At 42.1% G+C, this 13624-nt stretch overlaps 1 protein-coding gene across 7 annotated transcripts in view; it reads left to right on the top strand.

Moving 5' to 3' along the window:
• EPHX2 (epoxide hydrolase 2) overlaps nucleotides 1-13624 on the top strand; it is a 384986-nt gene that overhangs the window by 97694 nt on the left and 273668 nt on the right. For all 7 annotated transcript variants that reach the window (XR_012801228.1, XR_012801227.1, XR_012801226.1 and 4 more), the window contains exons 9-11: nucleotides 118-152; nucleotides 295-321; nucleotides 9985-10070. Coding sequence is in view for 4 of the 7 variants with exons in the window: in XM_075598616.1 (XP_075454731.1) it covers nucleotides 118-152; nucleotides 295-321; nucleotides 9985-10070 (148 nt within the window). In the remaining 3 variants the exon portion in view is untranslated. The remainder of the gene's footprint in view (nucleotides 1-117; nucleotides 153-294; nucleotides 322-9984; nucleotides 10071-13624) is intronic.

The raw sequence follows: 13624 nt of genomic DNA, 5'->3' as shown, positions 1-13624 counted from the left end.
AAACCATCTTGTTTAATATTTGGTTGGGTATAAAATATTCACTGTGAAAGCAGCATGTAAATCAGTGAAAAGGTGCTTCTGTAATAGAAATAACAATGTATTTGTGTTCTATTATAGATATAGAAGAATATTGCCAAGAAGAAATATGCAAGGTATACAATGTTTAATTCTTTCTGCCATCTATACCTTGATGCTATAATAAAAATAATACTTTATTATGCTATAACAGATGTTTGTTTTTCTCTAAATGTATAAGTGGTTGTTTTAATTTACTTTTGTTTAATTTCTTCATAGGACTTGGTGGTTTTTCTTGACAAGCTGGTAAGCAATTTGAACATTGTAGTAAATAAAATATATTTTTTACAAAATAAAATCAACGTTTGAATAACAGCTCTAATAATGCCTTTTTCTAAAAATGCATCTCTGACCAGAATACTTCACATTTCAAATGCTGTGCCCTTTGCTGTGTTTTATATTTTATCTTTCTCGTGTTTCTCTGCTTGACTTCTTACCCTTTCCTCCAGATTGTTGTACTACATTTCTCCGTGTAATCCTGTTTTTTATGCTGTAGCAGGAACAAAGGGAGGAGAGAGCAATAGCTGGCAGTTTAAAGGGACATACTTTTAAAATTGCATAAAATGGCTTTCTAGTCTGTTAACTTGCAGTATAATACTGTAAGTAAACTATATAGATCAGGGGTGGGCAACTCTATATCCTCAAGGGCCACCAACAGGTCAGGTTTTCATGATTTTCCTGCTTCAGCACTGGAAGCTTAATGGCTCTATCGAAGACTGAGCCACCTGTGCTGAAGCAGGGATATCCCAAAAACCTGACCGGGTGGTGGCCCATGAGGATTAGAGTTTCCCATCCCTGATGTACATGCATTAGACATGTAGGTCAAACTATTTTAATTTGGGTTAACTGAAAAATAAACTGAGAACCTTATACAGACTAAATTTCCTTTACACGTTGGTGGAATTGAAGAGGACAGGCTCAAACTACTTTCAGTATCTGAAACGAAGAGCGCAAGGAGTTCCAACTAGACTGAAATAATAATTTATAGACTCCAGTAACGTCTCGTAATGTAATTAGTTCCAAAGCTGCAGTTACTGGTAAAAAGGAAGGGCATCATATACAGTAGGTGGGAGACACTGACAGATGCAAAAAAAAGAAGACAAAAATAACTTGGATGGAAAATACATCAAAACGTGTCTATATTGATTTTGGGCTTGCTTAAATCTTTCCTATAACAGGGTGGGCATGATGCACAACTTAAATGCTTTTGTGTTACAGTATGTACATATGAAATTTGGACAATAGCTATATAGTTTGTATAACATCAGTAATCAGTATTGTTATGCTAGTTTATGCATTTAAGTAAATAGAGACATTAAAGTACTGTGGTTTACATTGGGCCTTCCATTTAGTTCCAGTAGTGTAATGTTAGAAGGAAATATATGATCCTTTAATGTTGTTGGAACCCAAACAGTTGAGATACTGTACAACCCTCACTTTACTCTTGCATTTCTTAATGTAAATGGGCATATACAGTAGTTTATTAAAGAATTTGAGATTCTTTCCAAAGTGGATCACACAATGTCCTAGAAAAGGATACATATATAATTATCCGTCATTCATTTGGTCACCTCAAACATGGCAGTTGTATCCTGGCTGGTAATTTAGCCAACTCCGCTTCAGTAACATGCACTCGTTGGTGGTCTCATACAGCATTTAGGGTGTAATTTTAGTGGGGGAGGAGAAATGATGGTGGGCAAACCACAACAGGATAACCTCTTCAATGGGCACAGGGAGTTTTGTGGTGAGTTGTATGTGGTCTGCAGTTAAGCTGGAGACATCAATACACATCCTGTATGGGGGTTTACCAGCAATTGAGTGAAGGAGGCAGGTATTGCTTCAGTATGTCGTTTTTGGAGATCTGTACAGTAAGTGGCAGTTTAATTTTTTTCAATTTTGTTCCTGTCCAAATTGGCTAACAAGCTGGATTTTTTTTTAAAATCCATATGACAAGGTCGTTTCTGGTGTATTTGGGTTATTACGCAGTGTGGGTTATTTACAGTATTCTATTACACTATTCTCTACTTTGTTGCGGACAGTCGTTTTGAAAAGCTTTATACAGTATATATCAGATCGCTTCAACTGCTTTTGTATCTTGCACTTAAAGACATTATCTGAAATCAAGAGGAAACATGGAAGGTAGCATCCCAATCGCAAGGGAAGTTGAATAAGATACAGTCGAGCAGGAAATCTTTTCAGAGTCTGTCTAAGGAGATTTGTTACAGTATCTTCTATAGGAAGACATTGACATCCCCAGCAACTTTGAACTCTCTGGATAAAGTGGCAAACTTCTAAAGATTAGTATTAGAAATTGAGGATGCAAAGGCTCATCTATGATCCACATAAAAAGCACTTCCTGAAACTCAAACATCAAAACCCTAATTGAAAAGCACCTGGAAAGATTTGAGAGGTCGTTCCTATAGTAAACTCGAGGAATGCAGTAATAGTGGGTTCTTTAGGGAAAAGAACAATTGTGGTTGAGGATGCTTTGGCATTAAAGAAACATGTATCATTTTACAGGAAAGCAGATATGACGACTGTATTTTCTGCAGCAAGTTTAGCCTGTTACCCAGCTTTGTCATTGGATAGCATATTATGGGGGCCTATTCTAGTAGCTTTGATAACAAACTCATCGAGGATTTTGAGCAGTTCACGTACGATTTGGCTCCGATGACTTGCCAAACTCGTACGGGGAGTGCATTTTCATGAGAGTTCTCGCTCGTGGCCAAACACATCGAGCAGGAGGTGATAAACGGCAAAATAGCGCCATTTCGGTAAGATCATGCTATTTTAGTAGCCTCGAATCTCATCGGGGCTTTGAAATAGCGAACTTATCACAGATTTCATCTGTGGCGAGAAGGGATTTGAAAGTGGGACTTATTATTTTTCCTGCATCGGATTGAAGCCGGGAGTCTCTGGAGCTGATGCACATTAATATCATGTAACGCATGCGCTCACCATGAACAAGGCAGGACCCCGGTACTGAGGTGGGAGAGTGTAAAACTGCCCACCCAAGCAGTATTTTTATTTAAATTTTAATACTAGTGTGCGGGAGCAGGGGGTCTCCGGAGTTGAACCACATTGATTTCAGATCCGGGGGACCCCCTGCTACCCGAGTTACAGTGCCCGTATCCCTCTGCAATGTTTAAATCTCGCATCACGTGACCGGGACATTTAAATGTGTTGGAGATACCAGGGCCTGTATCTCGGGAAGAAGGGGGTCCCCGAACCTGAAATTAATGCGGTTCAGCTCCGGAGCACCCTGCTCCTGCACACTAGTATTAAAATTTAAATAAAAATACTGTGATCGCCTGTGAGAGCTGTGCAGGGAATGGCATCTCTGTGCAGCTCTTTATGCAGCACAGATTGCGAGAAGATCGCAGGGGGAGAACTTGGCAATAACCTGAGATCACATTGCTGCTGCGCAGAGCAGTATTGGCATTTACCTAACTCACGGTTTGAGATGGTTTCAGATTATTTCTGAATACCATGATAACACCAATGACAAACTGTTCGATGGGATCATACAACATCGTTCGAGATAGCAGCAAAGTCATCAGCTACTAGAATAGACCCCTATGACTACTAAGGGTTTGACCTTCATCCATAAAGCAGATTCTAAACTGTGGTGGAAATATAGGTGAACAATAGCGCTCATGCAAACAATGATAATTTAAAACCTGTGATATATAGTACAAAAAGGTAGTCCTGGAGCTGCCCAAAGAAGTGGATCTGGTATCTCCTACCCAGATTTGGTAACGTAGGGGAAAAAACACCTCCTGTGGCGCTGAGGCAAGGTATGGATAAGGTTGTAGACAAGGTTCTTTTCTGGATGGATTCCCTCAAGAAAAAAAGAAGAAAAAACAAGCATACACACTGCAATAGTGCATTATCCAGGGACAACAAGGATATATAAAGAGAGCACTTTAATACATATTAAAAAAACACATTATAAAATACAATGAATTGCACTAAAAGGCTATCTGTGCCTCTGCATTAGAACCAGAAGTCTTGAAACTTGCTCCGCTTTGGTAAAATTGGAAACCTACTCACCAAAAGTGACTAGGACATAAGCATTAGTATAATGGTCTTGTCAGCAGGTAAACCGCTTGCCGTGGGGTGAATTTGCGTCAGTCGACGAGGGAGGATCCCCTTCTTTACTCAGGAGTCTGCTTGCTGCTTTCTCCCAGAGTCCGGTCGAACGACTCTTCCTGTGACGTCACCGCTTGAATTCCACAGCTACGGTGTCCCTGCGATGCCAAAAGACCTCCTACGCGTTTCGAAACTCCAAATGGTGGGTTTCTTCGTCAGGGATCTCTGACCTGCTGACAAGACCATTATACTAATGCTTATGTCCTAGTCACTTTTGGTGAGTAGGTTTCCAATTTTACCAAAGCGGAGCAAGTTTCAAGACTTCTGGTTCTAATGCAGAGGCACAGATAGCTTTTTTAGTGTAATTCATTGTATTTTATAATGTGTTTTTTAATATGTATTAAAGTGCTCTCTTTATATATCCTTGTTGTCCCTGGATAATGCACTATTGCAGTGTGTATGCTTGTTTTTTCTTCTTTTTTTCTTGAGGGAATCCGTCCAGAAAGTAACTTTGTCGACAACTTTATCCATACCTTGCCTCAGGAGGTGTTTTTTCCCCTAGATTCTAAAATGTACACAATTGTTGTTGTTTGGTATTTTTCCTGTAGAATGAATGATGGTTGATTTTGTAGTTGCCTTTTTAAAATATTAATACTGTACTCTGTGGAGACAATGGGCTATTTTATTAAGGAATGCTATTACATAAGACATGTTGCATGCTGGGTGACACATTAAGTTGCCATTAAGCCTTTGGGTACCACAGGGGCTGTGGCACCAGAATTTCACGGCTCTCCTGCACCACGTGATCCTGTGACTTCTTCATTCCTTAACCCGAAAAAAGGAAGAGGGGGAATGCTCTTCCATTTTTCTGCAGTACAGATCGCCTGGAGCGTTGGACACGATCTCTCCTAGAAAATCTTCACTCTATGGCGCATGCAGTGCCAGACTCTATAACATGGTGGCTACGTCTTGGGACCCCAAAGGGTCAAGGGCCGTATTTCCTAATGTTACTACAGAACCCTTCCGTCCTGGAAGACGATTTGCAGCCCATTCACTGGAATGGACCATATATTACCGTATTTACCACGATGTGCGAAGTAGCACTGCATAGTAAATTTAACGGCATGATTGATTGGATCTGTTGGTACTAGTGAAAAAGGGCCAAGACATTGTCTGATAGATTTATCCTCAAAAATCATCTATATTCTTTACTTTTTAAATGCATGTGGTATTATATCCTTTTGGCGATAAAACGGCTTCACACATGAGACATAAGATCCAAAAAAGCTTTAGTGTCCTTTGCATTCTTTTGACTGAGGGTAGTATCAAATAGGCATACAGCAATGAGAAACGGAACACATTCGTCTAATTCATGAAAAAGAGGGTAGGAAGATTTTCCTTTTTTTAGGCCCGCTCAGGGCCAAATGAATCATTGATGGGGTTTTTAATAAGATTTCTGTATTACATTACAATGTTGTATCTATTTAACATTACAATATGTTTAGGATAGTCATTTAAACCGTGTAATTGTTTAATAATCATATGTATAAAACGAATCAAAAACAAACAAAACTGTGAATCCACATATTTTGGGTGAGTACAGGCAGTCCTCGTTTTACAACGCTTCGCTTTACAACGAATGGCTTATCCAACGCTATGCAATGCATACCTATATTAATTTTTACAACGCCAAAATGGCTTATCCAACGCTCTTACAACGCTTTGCAACGTTGTGTATGTGTGTGTATATATATATATATACACATTCACATAAACAACGTTGCAAAGCGTCTTAAGAGCGTATATATATAATATACTATATAATATTATATTATACTATATACAGTAATATATTATTTATTATGTTATAATATATATATAATACAGTATATACACTATATAATGTATGTGTGTGCTGAATATCTTATTGTCTGCATAAAATATTTGGTGTATTTTAGTGATAAAAATGCCTTCAGGAACGGAACCTTTGATTTAAACAGTGTTCCTATGGGAAAACGTGTTTCGCTTTACAACGCCATTTTGAGTAACGCATTGTGTCGGATAACCGAGGACTGTCTGTACATTTCTGCTTCAAGCCTAAGTGCCAAGTCTAAATGCTGAAGTGAAATGCATTTAGTCATGTTTGTCAAACCTCTACCTCCCTAACAAATTAGGTCAGTGTACTGCCTCACACCACTCCTTTACTGTATTTCTGTCACTTGGGATGCACTTTAGTGCAGTGTGCATAAATGAATCTTAGCAGACATATGTAAATTTTATTTACATGTACTGTTTTTTGCAGCTGGATTTAAAGTGTATAAATAGTTGTTTATAGTGCCAACTTATAGCCTTCATTCGGTTTAAATTTAAAAAAAAATGTATATTTACATGAATCAATGTGCACTACTATTCTGCAGAGTTTTCCATGTGATATTTTATATATTAATTACAATTGGCTCCTTTTTTTATTGTTAAAAATTCATGTTCTCTGTGGCTTTATTCAATTTTAAATATGCAGCTCTCCTTAGCAAGATTTGTTACAATTCCAATAATGTGACAGCACTATATAACTTCAGTCTGAACTATTTTGGTGGTAAAAGTTAATATAGTAATTGAATGAAAACTGCTTGGGATTGCTGAAGAAGTATGGAGAAAAGCCAGAAATGTAGGAGCCTGACGATTTACAGCAGCTTAAGAATATGAGCAGGCTATGTTGTCCTCATGTGCTGACACATTTATGTTAATTTAAATATTTTATTGTTCTTTGATGCCATTCCAAGCGCTTAATTATTTTCTTCTGTTACTACAGTTTTAAGTGGGAAGGGGTTACAAATTATAAAAGGGTCGAACAAAATAATTCATACCAATGAATCCTTACCAAAGTAGAATTTCATATACATTATAAATATCTCCTAAAGGCTTTTAAGTACTATACACATACAGTATCTGAAGGAAAGGTCAATCTGTTACAAACATAGTTAAAGTAGATTTTGTTTAATAGCTCGGCATGCAATTCGTATAAATAGTACAGCGATGCACTTGTGTGAAGATGGGCCCCTGGTCTAGAGAAATAATCTCTCCTAAAACATTAGTGTGTGTGTGTATGTATAAAATGTGTGTGTGTGTGTGTGTGTGTGTGTGTATATATATATGTGTATATATAATATATATATACACAATGCTTGACAAATCACCCAAAAATCTACTTGCCGAACCATAAAATCTACTCACCACCTAGCCCCGCCCCCACTCCCAGTCCCACCCCCAGCCCCAAAATATGTTGTTCAGCATTTGTTGTTGTTTTCGCATTTATAAACATTTGTCAATTGATTTTTTAAATATATATACAGCTGAACCCCGTTATAACGTTGTCCTTGGGGGCCACAGAATGAGACAGCGTTATAACCAGAATTGCATTAAAATTTCGGCGCACGAGGATTTACCAGCATTTAGATTTCTCTCCTCTTTGCTGTCAGCTGCAGAGAGGAGAGCACGTGGACAAAGCCCTATGAAGTGAGGAGAGAGCTGACAGCAAAGAGGAGAGAGATCTAGATGCCGGTAAGTCCTCGCGCGGCAAAATGGAGGTTTTCAAACTCACATTTAGGATAATAAGTTTAGGAATTAATATTCACTTATCAATTTAAAGGTTTATACATATATATTTTCACTTTTTGTAGTATAGGCAGTTCTCAGTTATCCAACGGAATCCGTTTTGGAAGTAGCGTTGGATAGTGAAACCGTTGTAAAGTGAGTCCCATGTTAATCAGAGGCGGTAAGTGTTGGATAAAACATTCCGGCTTCGGAAAGGCATTCCGGCGTCGAAAAAACGGCCCATAGGGTTGCATTGTAAAGCTTTGGATATGCCATTCGTTGTAAAGTGAAACATTGGATAGCAAGGACTACTTGTAAAGGTTTATGTATATTAGGGTTTATTATTTGTTTTTCACTATTGCACATTAATAATTTCTTATGTGCAGACACTGGGGAGTTCATTCACTTATTTTATCACATTGTTTCATATTTTGGCAATCTTTGTAGCTTAGGTCTATTGGCAGCCTGATTTCATTGGTTGTGCGATATTTAATGCACATTAGCAGCCTCTAACATGACTTCCTGACGAAGCACGCAGTTGCGAAACGCGTAGAGGTCACGAGAGGCTGCTCTGCGCACTTACCCATTGGCTGGAACGGAGCAACCAGAAAGCGCCAGCGAAAGAAAGCTATGCCGTGTGTTCGTGCCAGCCGAATTTTTTTGCACTTAAACCGGCTACCTGCTGCCGCTTGTGGTTAGTATCTGTTCATCTCATTGTGGTCACTAATCAGGTTATTCATAGAACTTAAGACAGAGAAGCCCAATGCTACAGTACATCCAACATGACAGAAATACACAGTAAAATACTTATATATTCTCTTGAAATAGGGTCATTTAGTTTAACCCTTTTGGACAAAGCGTTGTAAGCTTGCGAGCCACGTCAAGGCAGACACCTGTTCGCAGGGCCTAACACTACCAGATAAAATACTAATATACCTCTATTAGGATTAAAATTCTCATTTACCTCTATTAGGAGGGAGAAAGACCACAGTGGGTCTATATCCAGCAGAATGAGGCACTTGCAAACTAGGGAAGTGGGGAGGGGCGGGCTTAAAACCTGGGAAGGAGGAGCCACTAACCTCCACCAGCCTTGCGAACAGGTGTCTGCCTTGACGTGGCTCGCAAGCTTACAACGCTTTGGCCAAAGGGTTAAACTAAATGACCCTATTTCAAGAGAATATATAAGTATTTTACTGTGTATTTCTGTCATGTTGGATGTAGCATTGGGCTTCTCTGTCGTTTGTTGTATACATATGCCACGCTCAATAGCACTCCATTTTGACACATATACATATATATATATTTTGTGGGGGCTCGGGTTCACAAAAAGAGCTTGCTGGGGTTCTGTGTTTTGTTTATTCATAGAACATCCATAGCGATTTTTTGATTTGATTAACTTGTTTTTTTTTTTATGTTATGCTGCACAGAAGCTAGTACTGGGTCAGTATCCCCTTATGTGGGAATGTCCATGTATTTTATGTAATTGTCATATGTAATTTTTGATGTTATTCAGTTAATGTGTTGTGGATATTATTTATTGTGATACATTGGTTATTGTGACCATATATAAAAGTTGCTATATTTTAAATCTAATCCGTGGTATGCATTGTTTTTTTTTTTATTTTTTTTTGCATCTTAATCATTTAAAATGTGTTCTAAAATGAAGGTGTTTGGTTAATGCTCTGTCTATTTCAAACATACTACAGAACAGGTGGTGTGCACACAATCATCTGACTCCCCCTGGAATTGTGCTTGATCTTTTAATGTTTTTAAAGATGCAAAAAGGCCTTTGGCTGTATAAAGAATTATTTTTGCACTACTTAGCATGTATAAAATTGATGGCTTCAGAGTTATGAATTGAAGGATTGTGACCTTTATATCATTTGATTTTCTGTAGCTACTAAGTGTCTTCTGGAAAGTTGAGTGCATATTGCACTAGATAATGAAGTATAGTTATACATTCAGTACAATGCATAGACCTGCTATGTATGACAAACTGTATTTGGCAGTAGAAAATTGGGTGAGTTGACTGCATGCTGTTTAAGAAAGTTGAGCTCGATAGCTGTCATGTTTCCTATCATTCACTGCACTGCATGAGTGCTTCTTTTTGATTATTAGGTATTAGTCATAGTTTGTTTAGGTATTGTTCTAGTACCCTTTCTATAATAAACAGCCCTTCCCTTTTCAATTGTTTCTTTGACTATTGATATTTCTTTTTTCCCATAGGGTATTCCCCACGCTACATTTATCGGCCACGACTGGGGTGGTGCTATCGTGTGGAATGTAGCTCTTTTCTACCCAGAAAGAGTTAGGTAAGTTTAGTTGTTTTTTTTCTTTGCTTTCTCACAACCAATTGTAACACCACTTCCCTACCGCTAAGAGAAATAGCAGGCAGTTAGTGTTCTGGTTCTACCTGTAGGTTCACAGGAGGCCTGGGCCTCCGCTGATTGGGAGCTTGGGGTGTGTCTGATGCAGCGCCTCTACCCGTGAGGATCCCAGCGTAGGCGGGATGGCTCCTCATGAGAACATATACTTTGTAAATAAATACGCACACAATAGCATAAGCAGAATAACTTTTACCAACAGGGTAATGCAGAACACAACATAACATACACCATAACAATAGCACACCATCCCCCCTTCTGGCACTATATCCCTGGGGCACCTAATACAGCCTGAGTTACCCAGTGTGAGGGCAGTGCTATCCCTCCTCCCCCTTTTGTATTGGTGGTGCCCGAGGGTACCTTCCTGGGTGCTTGTGTACACCAGGGAATTTCTCTCGGGATAAACAGCATCCGTGATCTCACGATAAAGGGCCTCCAACACAATCCCCTCTCTACTTACTTCCAGCAGCCGCGCGGTAGTACCTCCCAGGCCTGGGGAATCTTCCCCTGTAGCTTGTCTTGCTCAGTAGCCTGAGCGCCAGCGGAGCGAACACGCAAGTCCCTGAATTATGGCCGTCCCTACAATACTCAGCTAGGGTTGTTCGGGGCCTAGATCGGGCCTATGTGGCATTTCTGGCCTAGTCCCAGGCGGCCTACTGGCTCTCGGGACACAATCTTCCCCTGCTTAGTCTCTGGCAACTCTGACCATGCGGTCCTCAGTCACACAGGATATTCTATTTCTGCAGAGGATATCCTGTTCCTCTGTTTTAAGTTTGGTTGGGTGTACCAAGATGGCCAGAGCACTTCCGCAGAATAGGCCGAGGAGCTGCCTCAGTTCTTCCCAGATGTGAGTGGAACAACTCTGCTACACACTATTATAACATTTTGTTATAACATTAACTACAGGCATACCCCGCTTTAAGGACACTCACTTTAAGTACACTCGCGAGTAAGTACATATCGCTCAATAGGAAAACAGCAGCTCACGCATGCACATGCCAGCACGTCCTGAACAGCAATACCGGCTCCCTACCTGTACCGAAGCTGTGCGCAAGCGGGGAGACTATAGAGCCTGTTACAAATGCGTTATTTACATCAGTTATGCACGTACAGCTAAACCCCGTTATAACGCGCCTCGTTATACCGCGATTCGGTTATAACGCGGTTTTCCCGTGGCTCCCGTTTTTTTTAAAAAAAAAAAAAAAAAAAATTTTTAAAAAAAAATTTTTTTACATTTTTTTTTTTGCACACTGCACACACTCACTGCACACACACTGCTCATTGCTCACACTGCCACACTGCACACACACTGCACACTGCACACACACTGCTCATTGCTCACACTGACACACTGCACACACTCACTGCACACACACTGCTCATTGCTCACTGCCACACTGCACACACACTGCACACTGCACACACACTGCTCATTGCTCACACTGACACACTGCACACACACTGACCACACTCACGCACACTCACACACACTTACGCACACTCACGCACACTTACGCACACTTACAGACACTCACACACACTCACACACACACACACACACACTTACACACACTTAGACACTCACACACACTCACACACACTTACACACACTTACACACACTTAGACACTCACAGACACACACTCACACACACTCACACACACTTACACACTCACAGACACTCACACACACTCACACACACTTAGACACTCACAGACACTCACAGACACTCACAGACACTCACAGACACTCACACACACTCACACACACTCACACACACTCACACACACTTACACACTCACAGACACTCACACACACTCACACACACTTACACACACTTACACACACACTCAGACACTTACCCACACTCACACACCCATATACACACACACACTTTCTCTCCCATATATACATACACACACACTCTCTCACTCTACACAGACGGGCCGCGACCAGCACCACCACCCGCTCCCCCCCCTCCTCCCGCGCAGGCAGCGGGAGCACCGGGGACAGCGGTGGGGAGAAGAAACCCCCCGCTACAACCTCCATGCAGGCAGCATGGTTCTGAGGTAAGCGGCGACCTGAGGGGACATCCCCACTCCCATCTCCTGCCCCGCGGCCTGTCCCGAGGTGACAGGGGGAAGCGGGGACAGGAGAGACATCCCCGCTCCCATCTCCTGCCCCGCGGCCTGTCCCGAGGTGACAGGGGGAAGCGGGGACAGGAGGGACATCCCCGCTCCCATCTCCTGCCCCGCGGCCTGTCCCGAGGTGACAGGGGGAAGCGGGGACAGGAGGGACATCCCCGCTCCCATCTCCTGCCCCGCGGCCTGTCCCGAGGTGACAGGGGGAAGCGGGGACAGGAGGGACATCCCCGCTCCCATCTCCTGCCCCGCGGCCTGTCCCGAGGTGACAGGGGGAAGCGGGGACAGGAGAGACATCCCCGCTCCCATCTCCTGCCCCGCGGCCTGTCCCGAGGTGACAGGGGGAAGCGGGGACAGGAGAGACATCCCCGCTCCCATCTCCTGCCCCGCGGCCTGTCCCGCGGTGACAGGGGGAAGCGGGGAGCGGAGGGACATGCCCGCTCCCATCTCCTGTCCCGCGGGATGAATATGCGCTAAAGCGCGGCGGCCATTTTTTTTTCTCGCGACCCCGTTAGTAACGCGGTGGTCTCGGGGTGGACCCCGAGACCCGCGTTTTAACGGGGTTTAGCTGTATATGACGATTGCAGTACAGTACATGCATCGATAAGTGGGGAAAAGGTAGTGCTTCACTTTAAGTACATTTTCACTTTACATACATGCTCCGGTCCCATTGCGTACGTTAATGCGGGGTATGCCTGTATTTAGTTAGTCGTTGGTGCAATATAAAATGTTATATCTGTAGCACTCCCACCCCTCCCGGTCCGGTGACGTCATCGTAGTGATGTCGCTGCGGTACATGTGAACGGTTAGAAGCTACTGCAGGGAGACATGGCCAGATTGGTTGGTTGATGATGCACTGTGATAGGCCATGCAAATCACGTGATGCAGCCGTCGTGTGTGAATAACAAAATCTCAAAATCACTTGAGGAGACAAACGCTTTGCAGTACGTCGCGTCACTTATGTTGCGCTTGGTATGTGCACTCTTATTTGTTTGTTCACGGGATTTTTGGTATAATCACAGCCTAAGGGAAATTTGCATGCTACGTACATTATGGTGCTAACCTGCAGGCTCACAGAAGGCCTCTGCTCATAGGGAGCTTGGGGGTGCGGGTGCAGTGCCTCCACCCACTGGGATCCCAGCATAGGCGGGATGGCTCCTCACGGGAATATATACAGCAAATAACCACAACACACAGCAGTGATGAGCAATACTTTTTACCAGCAGGTCACTCCTGATACATATACAGCAAAACAATAGGAACAGTATACACACACCGCCAAATACCCGTTCAGAAGGCTAGGTATCCAGCAAGGCAACCCCGAATGTATGTGAGGGCAGCG

The sequence above is a fragment of the Ascaphus truei genome, chromosome 4 (genome assembly GCF_040206685.1).
Source record: "Ascaphus truei isolate aAscTru1 chromosome 4, aAscTru1.hap1, whole genome shotgun sequence".
NCBI lineage: Eukaryota > Metazoa > Chordata > Amphibia > Anura > Ascaphidae > Ascaphus > Ascaphus truei.
Note: the sequence above shows the minus strand (reverse complement) of the source record. Positions and strands in the feature narration are given on the sequence as shown.